The sequence below is a fragment of the Notamacropus eugenii genome, chromosome 5 (assembly GCF_028372415.1).
Source record: "Notamacropus eugenii isolate mMacEug1 chromosome 5, mMacEug1.pri_v2, whole genome shotgun sequence".
Lineage (NCBI taxonomy): Eukaryota > Metazoa > Chordata > Mammalia > Diprotodontia > Macropodidae > Notamacropus > Notamacropus eugenii.
Genome location: NC_092876.1, coordinates 195,083,159 through 195,102,174, shown reverse-complemented (window position 1 = coordinate 195,102,174; position 19,016 = coordinate 195,083,159). Strand labels below are relative to the sequence as shown.

Genomic DNA, 19,016 nt, shown 5'->3' with positions numbered 1-19,016 from the left:
AATAACAATGGATGTGAACAAGACCTAGCAGTTAGTGGGCTTCAATTTTAGCGAGTCAGTATTGTGACATGACAGCCAAAGAAAAAACTAATACCCATAAGGGAGGATGTAACAGTCCTGTAGTAGTCAGGAAACTACTGTGATATTTCAGTTCTAAGTACTACATTGTAGGAAGGATATAAATAAGGTGGAGAAAGGAGAACAGGGAACAGGATGGCAAAGTAATTTGTGACCAAGTCTTTGAGGATTAGTTGAAAGAACTGAGGATATTGATAACTGTTGTCATATAATCCATATCCATCCATCTTTTCCACAAAGTTACCAAGAAATAATGTTCAATGGTTTGCTAAAATTTGGGTAAAACATTTTCCTAATTTACTAATGTGAGAACCTTATCTCTCTCTCTCTCTCTCTGTCTCTCTCTGTCTCTCTCTGTCTCTCTCTGTCTCTCTCTCTCTCTCTCTCTCTCATCTCTCTATCTACTTACCTACCTACCTATATGTCTATTTATCTATCTATGTAGATTATTTTAGAGGTCAGAAGACTTGGTGGTGGCATGTGTGTGAGTACGTGAGGGTGGTGGTTGATTGTGTACCACATGTATTTAAAAAGTGGTTCTATTGTAGATGAGTTAGTCTTAGTCTGTTTGTCCATCTACATTACCTTATACATATCCTGGTTGAAGTAATCTACTGGCAACCAGGTCATCTCCCTCCTTTTCAAGGAATTCACTACTTAGTTCAAAGTCTCCCTCTCCATCTTAACCTGTTTGCCTTTACACTTGGAAATTTCAGTTTATATACTGATACCTCCTCAAACATCTTGCTCTCAAAGTCTATTTGTTACTACCATGACCTATTTCTTTATTCCTTCTAAGCCACACCTAAAGATGGTCATACATTTGACCTCATCACCTTTGTAGATAACCTTCTTTAGACATCTTGCACTTATCTACTGTTCATCTCATAGACAAAAATCACCTTGATGTGTGGAGCATGAAAATAATCCCTGATTAATTTGTTCTATATGGCTAAAAATATTTACCCCTAGAGAGAGGTTGAGGTCTGTTCAAGGTCACAAAGCTAGCCTCTGAAATAATAAAGAAAAGGCTTCAGAGTTAATATGTTTTCCTTCTAGTTGCTAGTTATTAGACCTATTCTCAAAATAACCTGCCTCCCCCCCACCCACCCAATGCCCCTGCATTGCAGACCCACCTGCTCTTACCTGTTATGATCATCTTCTTTGTTAAAAGCAGCAGTGAAAAGTCACATGAAGGGTTTTCTCTTTTTTCTCTTTGATATTAAAGTTGGTTTTTTGTGTGTGCGTGTGTGGTTTAAGACAGTAATTAGAGGGAGTGGATGTCAACAGTCTTCCCCTCTACGATAATCATCTGAGAAGCAGTTATTATATGTCCTTTTATCCCTCTAAAATAATTACTTGAGGGAGAGGTCATTTCTTTGAAAGTCTAAAGGTCGCTTCTCAATAAAAACCAAGCAAAGATATTTGTTAAAACATCCTGCAGTACCTCAACCTTTATGAATCAGTAATTCCTCTATGGGCAGTATGGTTATATATAAATGTCTATAAACCCACAAATATACACACACACACATATATATATATATATATATATATATATATATATATATATATATATATATATATATATATATGTATACATACATATACACGCACCATATTATATATTATCTCATTTGATCCTCATAACAACCCTGTGGAGTAGGTTTTAATACAAACATATATTTATAGAAATATATTTGTATATGTGTGTATGTATGCATATACACACACACACACATATATTAGATTGTAAGCTTCTTGAGGGTAGGAACTGTCATTCCTTTTCTTATTGTATCCCTAGCACTTAGCAGAGTGTTTAGCATATAATAAGGTGTGTTTGTGTGTGTGTGTGTGTGCCACATAAAATTTGCTTCATTGGAATGACAGAGTTGTTGTGAGGATCTAATGAGATAACGTATCTAAAGCACTTTGTAAACCTTAAAATGTTAAATAAATTCTAGCTATTATTATTATTATTATTATTATATTAGTTTTACTTTGGTTAGAGTTATTTTCTTCCTTTTTTCAATCCTGCTGAGGATGTAAGAACAATCTTATATTCCTCCCCCTCCTATCCCCAGAGAAAAGCTTTAAATCTCTGTTTGCTGGTTTTGTTCTGTTGTTAGCAATATTTCTTTGTTTTTATGTTAAACCAGTCTAATCCAAAGCAGGAGTAAAGCAAATATTTAAGATCCTCTTGCTTATAGATGTAATTAACTAGCACTCACTAAAAGTAGGTAAAGATTCTCTGTTAAGTATTATATCAATTAATTTCTTATATGCCCCTTATATACATATATACTTTGTTATTTGTATGATTTTGTTTAGAAAAAAACATTTGTACTAGAATAGGAGAACACACATGTACATTTTTATGCATATATTTCTTTCTACTCTGGTTTTGTTAAAAAAAAACCTCAGGGATTATTGTTCATCATTGATCTTAAATTAATACAGATCATTTATTCTTCACTTGCTCTCATTTTTGGCAAAAATTAAGAGCTCACAGATAAAGCACACTTCTGAGAAAATTTCCAATCCTGATCTGGGTCGAGAGGAACATAAGAATATTTCTTCATGGAACCAGGCTCCAGGACTGCTATAAAGTTACATTTTTAGTTTGTACCTTATATGCTCATATGATATAGATTCTGGAAACAAGGTAAGAAGACAGGACCCATAAGGAAGTAGGACCTATAATGTACATAAGGAAGGTCTAAAGTCCCACCCTTAGGTTATTGCTTTTTTTTTTTTTAAAGCTGAATGCCAGAAGTTAGGTCAACTGTGGGTCAGAACCACAGATACACCAGGTTTGTGGAATATAACCCCAACCGGAAGTGTCCCAGACCTAAATAAGTAGCTGTGTCCCTCCTACTTCTAACTCTCCTACTTCTCTATTGAAAAAACAGATGATATGCTTCAGAACTTTTCCCCATCTTTCCTCATTCTATCCTCTTTTGTTCTAGTCTCAGAGGAAAAGGTCATTCTACTCTTAGCTCAGTCTGACCCCTCAACTTGGGCCCTTCATCCTTTTCCCTTCTGTTCTCCAGAAATTTGCCTGTGATTGATTTTCAATGAAAAGCAAGCAGAGATTTTTGTTGACATCTGGTAATATTCCAACTATTATGTATCACTACATTCCTCTTTTGGGCAACAGGAGCAATCCCTCCCGCTTCCCCCTTCAAACTTCTACCTGGCAGGGACTGTTTTTAGTTTTTTGGTTTGTAACAATGTATCTCTGGCTTCTACTGTTTTAAGGGCAGGTCTGTTACCTTGCCCCATCTCCATAACCCAAGGTTCTCTGAAGGGGTGAGATTAGACTCATCTCGGCATTGGCTAGGGCTTCCATCGATTGTGTTTCCCAATTTTAGGGGCAAATGACTTGTACCCAGTTCCATTGAGCCACTTAGTTTAGCTTTTACAAAGGAAAATTTACTTCAAAGGTATGAGAAAACATAAGTACATTTTCCCTAGCACCTGAGAGCCTAATCCCTCTTACACCATCTCAGTCTCTAGGAAGTCTCAGTCCTTACCTAACATTAATCCCACCAAATTCAAGTCTGTCCTGAACCATTGGTGCACTGGCTGCAACATCTGGCCAGGTGTGCTGGGCTCCAAAATCCCTGTAGCTCAATTTTCTGAGTCTGGAACTCCACTTCCTGCACTCAGCAGTGAAAGGGACAAATGAAACAGACCAAAACTCCAAGCCCATTTCTTGGGGCTTTATGGCCAATGGAGGAGAGGGAGGCATACCTCAGGCGTGCCTCCCATCTCTCCCCCTCCCGCTTCCTCACTTCGTAGTGTCATGTGCTGCGAATGAATGAATACACCCATAGATGCAAATGCTAGAAAAGGACAACTGTCCTTAGTGACACGGATAATTCTGACTATATAGCTAATAAAAAAGGCTACTCCCAACTACACGGTAGGCCAATTCAGAATGTTTAGGCACACACTAGTTCTGTCTCTCAGAAGCAAGTCCCAAGAATTTCCCACATACGTGACACAATTTTCATTGGTCTGGGCATGTGCCAAACCTCCATTACACTTGTGTTCCCAGCGCTTAGCACACAACCTGGCACATAGTAATCAAAACCTAATAAATGTCTTTTCCTTGACTGATTTTGTGAGACCTCTATCCTGATTGTCTTCTACCTACCTTACTGCTCTTTCTCAGTCTCTCCTCCTGGATCATCATTTATGTCCTGTAACCTAACTGTGGTTCATTTACAAGATTCTTTCCTGGGCATTCTTCTCTAGCTACATTCTTTCTGTTGGTGACATTTTGGGTACAGTTCCAAATTGCTTGTGAATAGTTGGATCATTTCAGAGCTCTACCAACAGTGCATTAGTCTGCTTATCTTCCCACATCTCCTCCAAAAATGGTCATTTTTCTATTTTTTTTTGTCATCTTTGCTAATCTGATGGTAGAATCTTAGAGTTGCTTTAATGTGTATTTCTTCTTTTGAAAACTGTCTATGCATAGCCTTTGATCATTTGCCTACTGGGAAATGGTTCTTGTTCCTGTATGTTTGTATCAATTTCCTGCATATTTTGGTATCAGACCTTTAGCAGAGAAATTAGCTTCAAGGATTTTTTTGTGGCTAACTGTTTACCTTCTAATTTTAATTGCATTCATTTTGTTTGTGAAAATCTTTTTAATTTTATAGCTACTTTTCCATGTCTTTTCCCCATTAAAATGTTATTAAAATCTTTTGATTTTATATCATCTGCATTTTCCAATATATACTTCTATCTCTCCTTCCAAGAAAATTATCCATTATAACAAAGAATAAAAAAGAGAAAAACAGTTCAGTAAAACAAATCAGTATATTAATCAAGTCTGATACCATATTCAGCGTTTCACCCATAATATTCCACTTTTGCAATGAACGAAAGGAGATCTAGGCTTATTTCTTCATTCCCTTTCATTCACTCTATGTTCTATCAGTACCTGACATTCAGTGCACTTGCATTGCATCTTCTGCCCTGCAGCTATGTGATGTATTTCCTCACTTCTGTCTCTTAGATTTCCTGGGTTCTCTCCAGACTCAACTCATGAGCCACTACAGAAAGCCTCTCCTGTCTTGATTGTCGCTGATTTCTCCTTCCTCAAATGTTCTTGTAAATGTGTGTTGAGAGTAGAGAATATGAAATATGAGTTAAGGTTGGAAAAGGAGGATGGAGCTAGATAGTAGAAGGTTTTGAAGGTTAAGGCCAAAGAACTTTTATTTTATTCAATAGGCATTGAAGGAATCACTGAATAGGAGGATAATGTGATCCAGGCTGTATATTAGAAAGACTAACCTGGTAATAGTGTATAGATGGTTTAAGGGAAGACACTAGAGAAAGGAAGCCAGGTTAGGTTATAAATCAAATCAATAACTATTTATGGATTTCCTACTATTTACAATTCACACTATGGACAATTTTTTTTCTAATGGAATTCATCTACTATGTTATAATGGAAGTCAATACGGAAATTGATTTCTTAGCAAACTTTAAATATCTTCAGCCCGTTATTTTAGGGATAATTGTTCAGTTGAATGTAATCTCAGGCACTGAGAACCAGGCAGAATCTTGCCTTGCCTCCCACCCTCAATAACTTCTGTAAGCAAGTATTTAAAAATAAAAGACTTTTTTTTTTTTTTTTTTAAAGAAACAGGAATTTGCTGGATAATTTTAAGAAATTAAACTTAATTTCCTGGAACAAGAAGAATTAATGATGAACTGCCTGAAATGAATGACAGATTTTCAAATGATGCACTTTAAAAATAGAAAGAAGGAAACAGTTCCACTAGTTTACACTTTGATGTACTTCTCACAGAACTTGTCTATTTTTTTCTCCCACTTGCCAGTCTTATCAACTTCCTTTTGTCTCTCTGGGTAATATTATCCTTGTTGGGTCTCTTCCTATTCTTCCCTTTGCAGTTCTTGTTGTCTGGAAAAATATATTTAGAGAGTATATTTATAAGCATCATCAAAATTCATACTCAACAGGCAGGCTGTCTTTTGCAGATTCCTTACCCTTCCTCTTACATCACCGAGCTAAATATAACATGTATATGTCGAATCTTTACTTTTCTGTCTTTCTTTGGTAGGGTACTTTGGGGAAATCATTTGCCCTTTCTGGGCCTCAGTTTCCCCACCTGTAAAATGTGGGGATTGGGCTTTGAGATGTTGGAAGATGCCATCTAACTTTAATACTGTGTTCCCATGACGCGTTTGACACAAGTGCGCCGTTTTCAGAGAAAGATTAGACTTTGCAAATGAGTGGGTCTCACCGGGTCACAGCTGCGGAGGCGGGCTTTTCCCATTCCCTGCCCAAGAACCGAAGCCTTGGGCACGGATGTGTTGGGAGCGGAGACGCATCATTCCACCTAGAGGTCTGAACTGCCCGAATAAATCAGGTAAAGACCCAACTTCCGAGCCCCCTCTTCCGCGCTGTCCGGGCCAGCTCGGCTGCTCTGGCTTCCTGGCTCAGATCATCCATTCCCGAAGGGAAAGGAGGGCGGAAGAATGGTGGAAGAGCACTAGGACCCGGAGGGAAGTGCCGGCGGCGCCTCCCCGCCCCCTCAGGCCCTACCCCGCTACACGTTGGGGGCGGGGTTCTCATGGCTGGGGAAGGAGAAGGAGGAGGAGAGGGCGGCGCCTCGTGCGCGTGCGGCCGCTCGGGCTCGGCGGGCTGGCGGCTGGGGGCGGAGCTTGCTGGCCTCTAGCAGCGGGGCGGAGGCGGAGGCAGAGGGGGTGCTGGCCGCTCAGGTTGTCGGTCCCCGGGGTGCGGCGAGTGGGTGGTGCCGGAGTTGCCCGGACAGGCCGGGCATTAGGGCCCCGGCGGAGCTTGCTCCCCAGGCCGCGCTGGGCGGGGTGCTAGGCGGGCTGGAGCGGCCTCCGGAGGCAGCGGCTGCGCCCTGAGCCGGGGAGGAGCCGCAGCCGGAGCCGGGGGCGGGGGCCTTGGCCAGGGTGCCGGAGCGCCGGGCTCAGACGGTTGTTGGGGTCGGTCTGTGGGTCGCTCGGCCGGTCCTTTGGTCGGCCAGCCGGGCTGGGGCTGTCGGGCCGCCGGTACTGAGGGCGGCGGCCCCGCTGCCCTGCTCCTCCTCCCCCGCGCCCGGTGCTCGGAGCCCGGCGCCGCCGCCGCTGTGATTGGGTGGAAGATGGCGCTGGGCGGATGGAAATCCTAATGACAGTCTCCAAATTTGCTTCCATCTGTACCATGGTAGGTGGGAGCTGCGTCGGGAGCGGGTGTCCCGGGGGAGCCCCTGACCTTCCCCCGCCCGCGGCCGCCCCGGACACGGCGGGGCCTAGGGCGGCCCCGGGCCGGAATGAGACGGGCGGCTGGGGCCGGGCTGCGAGAGGAGGAGGAGGAGGAGGAGGAGGGTGAGGGCGGGTTACGGGCTCCTCGGAGCCCAGGCTGCCGTTAGGGGAGGCACCGGCGGGCGGGGAGGGCTTGGACACTGGGGCGGCGGGAGCCATTAGAGGCCTCGCTGGACCGGCCGGTGTGTGCGTGTGTGCGTGTGCGCCCGGGAGTGTATAAGGTAGTGGAGTAGCCCTTCTCCGCGAGTGAGTGCGTGCGTGCGTGCGTGTGTGTGCGGTATCGGAGGCTCTCCCTTTACCATGTGAGTGTGAGAAGAATTAGAGGTTCTCCCGAACACCTACTCCCCCCCTCGGGTGTGTATGTGTGTATGTTTATGTGTCTGAGTTAAATCGGAGGCCTTCCCCCTTAGCGAGTGTGTGAGTTTGGAGACGTGTGTGTTTGTAAGCTGTTAGAGGTTTTACCTCCGGCGTGCATGCGTGTGTGTGTGTGGGGGGGGGGGGCGAGTGCACTTTTATTCCCTCCGCTGGTGGGAATGAGCGATTGAGGAGGTTCCACTCTAATGCGTGTGCTTGCGTGCGTGTGTGTGTGTGTGAGTTAATTGGAAGTCTTCGTGCGAGTGTGAGAGTTTGGAGGGGCGTGAGTGCGTTATCGGAGGTCTGTTCTGCGTGCGTGTGTGAGAGTTCGGCGGCGATTGGAGGCTTTCCCCTCGGCGTGCGTGAGAGCAATTGAGGAGATCCCTCATCAGTGTGTACGCGCATGAGTGAGAGAGAGAGAGTGTGTGTGTGTGTGTGTGTGTGTGTTTGTGTGTTTGTGCGGGCGCTCAAGGTATTGGAGCCTTTCTCCTTTTCCTGTGTGTGCATGAGACTGGAGGCTCCCCTCTCAGTGTGTGTTATTTTTAAGGCTTGTGCGTGTGAGGATTGAGACCGTGGAGGCTTCCCCCTTAGCTTGTGTGAGTTACTGGAGGGTCTTCCCTCTGTAATGTAAGGCATGCCTGCAAGTTTCCCCTTCCGTGTGTGTGTGCGCGTGTATGTATGTGTGTAGATACTACAAGTCTCTCAATGCGAGGGATGGAATTAAGAAGTTCTTCTTGGATTCTGAGGTTGATAGAGAAATTTTGCCTATTGTGAAGACAGTCTACGTAGGTAGATTTTGTCACTGTAGAAGGGTCCACTAAATATGTTGATAGGAAATCTGTTGCTCTCTGTGGAGAAGATGTATAGGATTGGGTAGATTTTTTTTTTTTTTTGCTTCATGCCTCTTGAAGGACCCTCCAACCTGTCACTGTTGTGGGTTGAAAAGATGTGCTGGTTTGTTTAAATATGTTGCTGAACATTTTTTCCTTCTTTTCTATTTTTAATTTGCTGAAGAATTCTTGCGATGAACTGTCTTTCCCCTTTTCCAAACAAAAGGAGACAACGACTGTGTTTAGGTGGTAGCTTGGTCTCTCAGAATGTTGTTACTTTTAAAAACTCCACCAGTAATCTTTTAACTTATTAACTGGAATATACCAAATCCATCTGTATTTATTTAGTTTAAAGTATCTTTGTCAGACTGAGGGGGACGTGATATTTGTGTGATAACCTTAAAAAAAAAAACTTCATTCTTCACAACAGAAATGTGCCAGTGTCTGTTCAAAACCTTGATTTAAACATTTTACTTTTGAGTCAACATTTATTAAGTGCCTCCTGTGTGCCAGGACTAGGATAGGCCATAGGGATACAAAGACAAAAACAAACAAAACAACCTATGTCCTCAGGGAGCTTACTTTCTATGGGGAATTAACATCTACATGTATGAGCAAATATAGCATATTTATAGAATAATTTGGAGGTGGTTGGTTTTTGGGGCTGGGGGAGATCATGAAAGGCCTTACATATAAAGGAAGCACTTAAGCTGTGCTTCGAAGAACACTAGGAATTTTAAGCATATGTAAAAGGGCATGGAGACTGGAGATGTTATGCTTTTTATGGAGAAATAAAAGTAAACCATTTTGGTGAGTACCTAAAGGAAAGGAATGTATAGTTAGTCTGGAGAGGTAGGTTGGAATTAGGTTGTGAAGAACTTCAAAAACCTGAGAAATTCCTGTTTGTTCCTAAATGCCTCCACAGCTTCTTAGGCTGGGGAATGATGGTCAGACCATTGCTTAAGGAACGTGAGTTTGGTAGTTGTTTGGAGGATGGAGAGAAGAGGGTAGGGAATAGATGCAGGGAAACTAATTAAGATGGTTGTTAGTCCTGGGGAAAGGTCATAAAAGCCTGAGCCTTGTGGTAGTTGTGTGAGTAGAGAGAAGGAAATTGTTCCACAATATCTTGTGGAGGTAGAAAGATTTTTCAACCAATTGGACATGAGTGGTACTGAAGAATTGTTGAATGTGATAGAGATAACAAGCCTGAGTGACTAGAAGAATTGTAGTCTGTTCAACAGAATTTGGAAATTGGAAAAAGGAGTGGGTTTTAGGGAAAGATGAGTTCTATTTTGGATATATTGATTTTGTGATATCAATGGAAATATATAGTAGCTGACATAAATTGAGCTGACATACTAGGGCTGGATATGTAGAATTGGAAATAATCAGCGTAAGCTTTAAAGATCTTTTTTTGGTGCATGTCTAAAAGGATAACAGTAGGTAGCATCATAATGGGAATAGTTACGGTTCTAGATTATATTGGTGGGAAAAAGTTACTCTTTGAAAGATAGATGGATCCAATTTAGGGTCATAGGTTTTGGAATTTTTTTATTCCTTTCCCCTCAGAAGTTGTGGTGGTTTCTTTTTATTTTTATGGTATCTTTAAGGAATGAAAGATCAGAGCATGGTAAACATTTAAACCAGAGAGCATTCCAATACTGTCCTAAGAAATAACCTTTGAGGAAGAGAACCAGAAGGGCTACAAGAAATAATCAAATGGCTATTTTAAAAAAAAGTGTATATGGGATTAAGAAAAACATGTAACTAAATTCAGTCATTATTTTTTCAGATGTTACTGTTTTTAATAGGATTTAGGGAAGCTAGGGAGTTGTTTCTCTTTTATAGAGAGCTAAATGTGACTTGGACCTAGGTAGACAAGGATTCTAATTCTACTTCTGGCACTTACTAGCTGTCTGACCACAAATAAGTCACCTACCCTCTGAGTCTCAGTTTCTTCCTCTGTAAAATGGGGATAATGCCTGTAGTAAATACCTCAGAGTTATTGTGAGGCTCTATTAATTTATAAAGCATCTTACAAATTTAAGGTGCTATATTATTATTATTATTAATAAATATTATTCACATTTGCTTTCTATGTCTCATTTAGTTGAGTCATTTGTAGACATAGTAGGTTTTTTTTTTAAATCAGCACCGTTTCAAGATGAACACATAAATTATAGTCTTTTTTTTTTTTTAAAGTAAGGACTTCCTTAGATTTGCCAACAAGGCAGTTCAAAAAGAAGATGATATTAGAGAGGCTGTATGAAATCCATGCCACATGAGAATGAGACTGTAAGAAGCGTCATGGTATAACCCAGGTAACTTTACAGGGCAAGGGATGGGAATATATGAACTATTTAGCTTTGCCTTTAAGTAGCAAACAACTTTTGAGTGAATGAATCAATTTCAAAAGTGACCCGTGTTTGCTTTTTTTCAGTGTCTGCAACACTGTGGCCCAGTGAGCTTGACTTTGATTTCTAGGAAAATTCTAGAGTGGGTCATTAAAGAGATAGCGAAGGAAGTAGTGATTACAGTGAATTAGCATGGTGTCAATACAAGTCATGCCAGACTGACCAACTTCATTTCCTTTTCTGACATGGTTCCTAATTGATATATGAGAAGAATGCTGTAGATATAGTTTGCTAATATTTTAGCAAATATTTTAATAATGTACCTCTTATAATTCTGGTGGAGATGATAGGCTAGATAATAATACATTTAGATGGATTTAGAACTTTGTTCCTGGCCAAATTCATTGTCAGTTTGGTGGGAAGTTTCCTATGGAGTGCCCCAGGGATCTGTGCTTGACCCTATTTTTTCTTTTTTAAAACATGAACTTGGGTAGAGGCATAGGTGTTATGCCCATCACATCTGCAGATGATACCAAATTGGGAGTGATAGCTACCACACTGGATGAAAGAATCAGTATCTAAAATAGTCTTGACAAGTCTATATTGGACTGAATTTAGTAAGATGAAATTCAGTAGGGATAAATGTGAAGTCTTATATTTGGATTAAAAAAACTAACTTGTAAAGTATAGGATGGGGAAGCATGACAGGATGGTAGTTATTTTGAAATGGACAGGGAGATGATATTAGATTACATGTTCAATAAGAGGCACCAAAAAAGTTAATATGACATTGGGATGTATTAAAAGAGACAAAACTGCAAGGAATAAGGAGGTGATAGTCTCATCACACCCTGCTCTGGTCAGGCCTTATTTAAAGTATTGTTTCTCATTCTGGTCACCACAATTTCAAAAGATATTGATAAGCTGGAGGGGAAAGCCGAGTTGCTTAGTGATCTTGAATCCATGCCACATGAGGATCCCTTTGAAACAACTTGGATACATTTAGCTTGGGGAAAAGAGAGAGGAAACAAGATAACTGCCTTTAAATACTTGAAGAGCTGTCATATCAAAGAGGGTTATACTTGTTTTGTTCAGTCTTAGAGGGTGTTGAAGTATATATGGAAGTTGCAAAGAGATAAATTTGGTCATAATATCAAGAAGAAACTTGCTGACAGAGCTGTTCATTAGAAGAATGGGATGCTTTGAGAAGTGTTTTTTTCTTCTTTTTTTGAGGGCTGTGACCTTTAAAGCAGAAGCAGGTTGACTACTTGTCAGGCATGTTTATAATGATTTTATTTTGAGTAGATTGGAATGGATGGCCACAGAAGTTCCTTCCAACTTTCAGATTCTGTGATTTTTCTGAATGAATGTTTAATTCTGGCCACCCACTTTCAAATTTGTGTAGCAAGGAGTGCTATACAAGGATATGTGGATGGCCTAATGCATTATCACCATCAGGGGAAGAACAACGCCACAATCCATGTCTTACTAATGGAAAAACATTTTCCTTTGCCATGTACACGGCCATTGTGTTAAATCAGAGTCTTTAGTCAAGATTTTTGGTTTTTTCAAATTTATTTTATTCCATTCCCCTAAATGATCCAAATTGGACTTCTCACTGTTACTCAAAATTTTTCTTACCTCATGTATTTGCTTATACCTGAAATGCATACCCTTTAAATTCCCCAAATTTTTAACTGCTAAAATTTACCCATCTTTCAAGGTACATTTCAAGTGCCATTTTGTTCATTGAGTCTTTTCTGAGATTGAAGTAGAAAGAGAGTTGAACTTAAAGTTTCTAGAACCTAAGTTCAAATCCCAGCTCTGCTTCTTACTACTATTGTCATTATGGGAAAGTCTCTTGACCCCTCCCCAAGTTGTTCAGTTTCCTCATTTCTAAAATGAAGGAACTGAACTAGGATAAAGTCTCTTCCAGCTCTTAGATCTGTGATCACTTATGCCCATGGACTCTGACTAGAGTACCTTGGTTGGTTATAGTTCTGCTAAACTTGTATAGTAGTTATTTGTATATATGTTCTGTATTCTCTACTAGATTATGAGTTCTTTGGTTGTAAGGATGATTTTTGAATTACAGTAATCAGTTAAGAATTTATTACGTCTTCTATGTGTCAAGAATTGTTCTAGGCTTGACACATGTACAAGAGCTGGGATAACAAATACAAATGTGAATTGAATTATAGCTCAGGAGCTTATCTTCTGTTAGGGGGATGCAGTGTGTCCACACATGAATGATTACTGCAGGGTTTATACAAAATAATACAGTGATTTCTTGGGAAAAGTACTAAAAACTGGAGGAATCAGGGAAGGCCTCTTAAAGGAGGTGGCACTTGAGTTAGATTTGAAAGAAGCTAGGGACTGAAGAGTCAGATATGAGGAGGGAGATCATTTCAGGTCTGGTGGACAACCTGTGTAAGGTTCATGAAGGAATGCCATGTATGAGGAACTGCAGGAAATTGTATAATCAACTTGGAAAGAGAGATTAGATCCAGATTCTGAAAGTTTTTAAATGCTAAATAGAATTTGTATTTTATTCTAAGGGGGGAAGGGGCATACCACTAAAACTTTTTATACAGAATACTGTTATGATCAGATCTGCACTTTAGGAATATTAATTTGATAATTGTGTGGTATTTGGATTAAAGAGGGGAGTGAAGGATGCAGGGAGACCTATGAGGCTATGTCACAAGCCAGAGCTGTATAGAATGCTTGAATTAGGGTTGATGTATTTGAGTCAAGAGAAGGGAGAGATTGTGGGCATAGTCTTGATGGCTGAAACATTTGAGTATATTAATCATTCTATAGTGTTTATTTAAACATTCATTTGGGAGAGTAATAAAACCTGGATAATAAAGAGCTGTTTGTCATATATGGTTATTTAAATATTGAAAGCGAATATTTTGGGGGCATGAGAAGGCTTGTTAGAACAATTCAGAATAAGCATTACAAAGTCTTATCCCAGTCACCATAGAAACTTTTAATTAATACTCTAGAAGAATCAGAATTATAGAGCTGGAAAAAACCACAGAGATCATTTAGTGTATCTCCACTGAAAATATGAATCGTGTCCCTCACATATGTTCATCAGCCTCTGCTAATAGAGTCATATTGACAGGCAACTTAACTGTGCTTGAAGCAAGCCCTTTCCATTGGGTAACTTTAATTGGTAGGAAGTTATTCCATTATGTTGAGCTAGAATCTTCCACCTTACGGACTTTTCCCATTTTCTCTCCCTTTAGAACCAAGCAGAACCCTTGAGATGTGCGAATACCATGTCCTCTCCCTAAATCTTTTCTCAGCTAAACATCCTTGGTTCTTAAAATTGTTCCTTATATGGCATAGTTTGGGGTTTTCTCATTCTCCTTTGGAGATATTTCAGCTGGTTTGTGATATTTAGAATTGGACACAGTAGTCTAGAATGATTAAAGTAAAAAAGATCAAAGAACTGTGGGACTATCATTTCCTTTGTTTTAGATACTGTGCTTCCGTTAATGGACTGTTACAATAGCATCCTAATTGCTCTCCCATCCTGAAGTCCCTTTCCCTCCAATGTGCCACGTATCTTACATAGTAATTTTCCTAAAGCATATATGTCATTCTCTTACTTGAACAACTCTAGGGGCTTCCTATTGCTTTTAGTATCAAAAGAAATTCCTCTATTTTGACATTTAAAGTTCTTAACGACCTGGGCCCCATGTTTCCAACCTCATTGTACATTATTCTTTTTTCATGTTTCTATAAAGCTAAACTAGCTCTTATCTGCAACTGATTTCCCACCTGTGTGCTTTTCTACTGGCTATCACCCATGCTTGTACTTCTTCACCCTTGCCTTTTAGAACCCTTTGTATACTTATACAAAACCCAACTCAAGTGCCACTATATATATATACATACGTGTGTGTGTATGTATGTCAAATCTTTCCTGATCATCACTTGCATTTATTTTGTATATACATAATGTGTATGCATATATACACGTAGCTTTACATATGTATGTGTCATTTTACCTAGTAAAATGTAAGCTAATCAAATCCAGTTTTACTTTTGTTTTTGTATATCTGACTTCTAGCACAGTGCTTGAAATATGTTAAGTAATTAATAATTGCTTGTTGATTGATTGCATCATCCTATAATTATACTAGGTTTGTTTTTTTTTACTTAAATTCTTGGCATTACACTTGCAGCCCACCAAAATCCCTAGGTCTTTTTCACATTGAACTGATTGCTTTTTAATCATATCGTTTCAATTACATGCCTATGTAGTTGGATTTCTGTGTCTAAGTGTAGGACTTAGCTTAATCCTTAAGTTTATCCTATTTGATAGCTTCTGTACACTCTTCTGTTGTGTTAAAAGGTCTTTTTTGGATCCTGATTTTGTTTTGTGTTGTAATGGCTATTCCTTCTAGTTCTTGAAATTTGTAAATGTGACAAGCAGCTGTGTCTTCAAACCATTGATCAAGATGTTGAACAGAACTCAAATAATGATCTCCATCTAGACATTCAGTGATCATAGCTACTTATTGGGATAGGTTGGTCAGTTCTGAACTCATTTGGTATGGTCATCCAATCAGTATCTTTCATCTTGTCCTAAGGTTGTTATTAGAAATTGTCAAATGCCTGTCAGAAATCCGTGTATAATTATTTGTAGTATTATCCTGGTTTCCTAGTCTAGTAATTTTGTAAAATAGAAAAAAATACTATGGTATTTTTATAATGTTCCAGGCAGTGCTAGACATTGGGGATAAAAAGACAAAAAACAAAACAGACCCTATCTGTAAGGAGCTCATAATGTATTATCTATCTTATCCTTAGAGTATGACCTTATCCTCAGTTATATGCATTTTTTACCTTTTAGAAGCAATGTGGCATGGTGGATGAAATGCTGTACCTGAAGCCACCAAGACCTGGGTTTAGGTAATTCCTCAGAGCAGCTGTGAGATCCTGGGCAAATCAATTAACCTCTAACCCTATTTCCTCATTTGTAAAATGGTGATAAAATAGTACCTTCCCAGTTGTAGCAAATGAAAGAACTTAGGTAAAGTGCTTTGTACATCTCAAAGCACTATATAAATGTTGGCTATTATTAACTACAACTATTATTTTGAGAACAGTAGAACATTTCAGGACTAAAGAGAATTGCAGCACAAAAGAGAACAATCCCATATTCTCAAGTGTCTTATTCCACTTCTCCACAGAGTAGTAGAGTTGTGAAAGGGAAGGTAATGCCAAAATTTTTCCACTGCTGGAGTAAGGGGTGGAAATCTTCACAAATGCCATGACTGCATCTTTTCTTGGAGTTTAGCTCATTTCCACACTTTTGCAGTGTTTCTGTATTTCTTCTTTTTTTTTTTTTTTTTTTTTTATTAAACTTTTAACATTTATTTTCACACATTTTTGGGTTACAAATTTTCTCCCCTTTTTTCCCCTCCCCCCCCAGATCCAAGCTTTCTAATTGCCCCTGTGACCTATCTTCTCTCTCCTCTATCCTCCCTCCCTGCCCTTGTCTCCATCTTCTCTTTTGTCCTGTAGGGCCGGATAGCTTTCTTGACCCCTTAACCTGTATTTCTTGTTACCCAGTGGTAAGAACATTACATTTGGTCCTAACACTTTGAGTTCCAACTTCTTTGGCTCCCTCCCTCTCTACCCCTTCCCCTTGGAAGACAGGCAGTTCAATATAGGCCATATCTGTTTAGTTTTGCAAATGATTTCCATACTAGTTGTGTTGTATAGGACTAACTATATTTCCCTCCATCCTGTCCTGTCCCCCATTACTTCTATTTTCTTATGATCCTTTCCCTCCCCATGAGTGTCGACCTCGTATTGCATTCTCCTCCCCATGCCCTCCCCTCTATCCTCCCCCCCATCCTACTTGTGCCCCTGTCCCCCACTCTCCTGTATTATGAGATAGGTTTTCCTATCAAAATGAGTGTGCATTATATTCTTTCCTTTAGTGGATTGTGATGAGAGTAGACCTCATGTTTTTCTCTTGCCTCCCCTCTTTATCCCACCACTAATAAGTCTTTTGCTTGCCTCTTTTATAAGAGATAATTTGCCCCATATAACTTCTCCCTTTCTCCTCCCAATATTTCTCTCTCACTGCTTGATTTAATTTTTTTTTTTTTTAGTATGTGATCCCATCCTCTTCAATTCACTCTGTGCACTCTGTCTCTATGTATGTGTGAGTGTGTGCATGTGTGTGTGTGTGTGTGTGTACTCCCACCCAGTGCCCAGATACTGCAATGTTTCAAGAGTTATAAATATTGTCTTTCCATGTAGGAATGTAAACAGTTGAACTTTAGTAAGTCCCTTATGATTTCTCTTTGCTGTTCGCCTTTTCATGGTTCTCTTCATTCTTGTGTTAGAAAGTCAAATTTTCTTTCCAGTTCTGGTCTTTTCATCAGGAAAATTTGAAAGTCTTCTATTTCATTGAAAGACCATTTTTTTTCCTGAAGTATTATACTCAGTTTTGCTGGGTAGGTGATTCTTGGCTTCAGTCCTATTTCCTTTGACTTCTGGAATATCCTATTCCATTCCCTTCTGTCCCTCAATGTAGAAGGTGCCAGATCTTGTACTATCCTGATTGTATTTCCACAATACTTGAATTGTTTCTTTCTAGCTGCTTGCAATATTTTCTCTTTCACCTGGGAATTCTGGAATTTGGCCACAATGCTCCTAGGAGTTTCTCTTTTTGGATCTCTTTCATGCGGTGTTCTGTGGATTCCTTGAATATTTATTTTGCCTTCTGGTTCTAGAATCTCAGGGCAGTTTTCCTTGATAATTTCATGGAAGATGATGTCTAGGCTCTTCTTTTGATCATGGTTTTCAGGTAGTCCCAGAATTTTTACATTGTCTCTCCTGATTCTATTTTCCAGGTCAGTTGTTTTTCCAATAAGATATTTCACCTTATCTTCCATTTTTCAAATCTGCGCGGTATGTTCTGAGATATCTGTCTTTCTCGAAAAGTCCAAAGCTTCCATCTGTACCATTCCAGATTTGAGAGATCTATTTTCTTCAGTAAGCTTTTGAATCTCCTTTTCCATTTGGTTAATTCTGCTTTTGAAAGCATTCTTCTCCTCATTGGCCCCTTGCACCTCCCTTGCCAACTGAGTTAGGCTAGTTCTCAGGGTGCCAATTTCTTCAAGATTTTTTTGGTTCTCCTTTAGCAGGGAGCTGATCTGTTTTTCATGCTTCTCCCTCATCCCTCTCATTTCCCTTTCCAGTCTTTCCTCCACCTCTCTAACTTGATTTTCAAAATTCCTCTTGAGCTCTTCCATGGCCCGAGCCCATTGGGTGGGCTGGGACACAGAATCATCGATTTCTGTGTCTTTGCCTGATGGCAAGCATTGTTCCTCCCCATCAGAAAGGAGGGGAGGAAGTGTTTTTTTCTCTGCGATAAAGTACCCTTCAATAGTTTTATTTCTTTTCCCTTTTCTTGGCATATTCTCCACCTAGTGGCCTGAACTCTGAATGTTCTCCTCACACCCACCTCGCCTCCTACTCCTCCCAGCCAGCGTTTGGGAGGATTGAGATTCAAATGCTGCTTCCCGCCTTAGGGCTTTTGGCGGGGGCAGGGCTGTTATTCAGTGTTAAATTAAGTTCAGGTGGTCAGGGGCAGGGCCGCCTCTCTGGCTCAATTCCCTCAGGGGGTTTATGCACAGACCTTCCACAATGGATCCAGGCTCCCGCCCGCTTGGGGATCCGCCGTCCGCAGCCGCAGCCGCCTCTCAGTCCCCACCTCCCGGGGGGGCCCGAGCTATGGGGGCACCTCACTCCCCTCTCAACCTGCCAAAGAGACTCTCTCACCTACCCCCGTCAGTCACCTGTTGGTGGGGGGGCCCGTGCCGCCGCTGAAAATCCCGCCTCTGGAGCCCTCTTAGGACTGTGCCTTTCAGAGCCGCGGCCGCGGCCACAGGTCCGGGCTGGGCTCCACGTCTGCAGCGCGAGGGACCTTTTGCGAGAGGTTTGCAGGTCTCTCTGGAACAGAAATCTCCCTCGCTCCAATATTCCGTGTCTCTGGGTGCAGAATTCGCCCTGGGTTAGTCCCCTCTGCCGTTCTGTGTTTTGT

The 19,016-nt window shown here is 40.6% G+C and overlaps 1 protein-coding gene across 3 annotated transcripts in view; it reads left to right on the top strand.

The window, feature by feature from the left end:
* The window catches only part of USP12 (ubiquitin specific peptidase 12), a 227,723-nt gene that overhangs the window by 66,683 nt on the left and 142,024 nt on the right, over positions 1-19,016 (top strand). The window contains exon 1 of one of the 3 annotated variants that reach the window (XM_072611781.1): positions 6,473-6,491. The exons of 1 other annotated variant lie outside the window; for it this stretch is intronic. Coding sequence is in view for 1 of the 2 variants with exons in the window: in XM_072611780.1 (XP_072467881.1) it covers positions 7,250-7,297 (48 nt within the window). In the remaining variant the exon portion in view is untranslated. Of the gene's footprint in view, positions 1-6,472; positions 6,492-6,863; positions 7,298-19,016 lie in introns of those variants that run through there. One more of the 3 variants, XM_072611780.1, reaches the window with a different exon arrangement.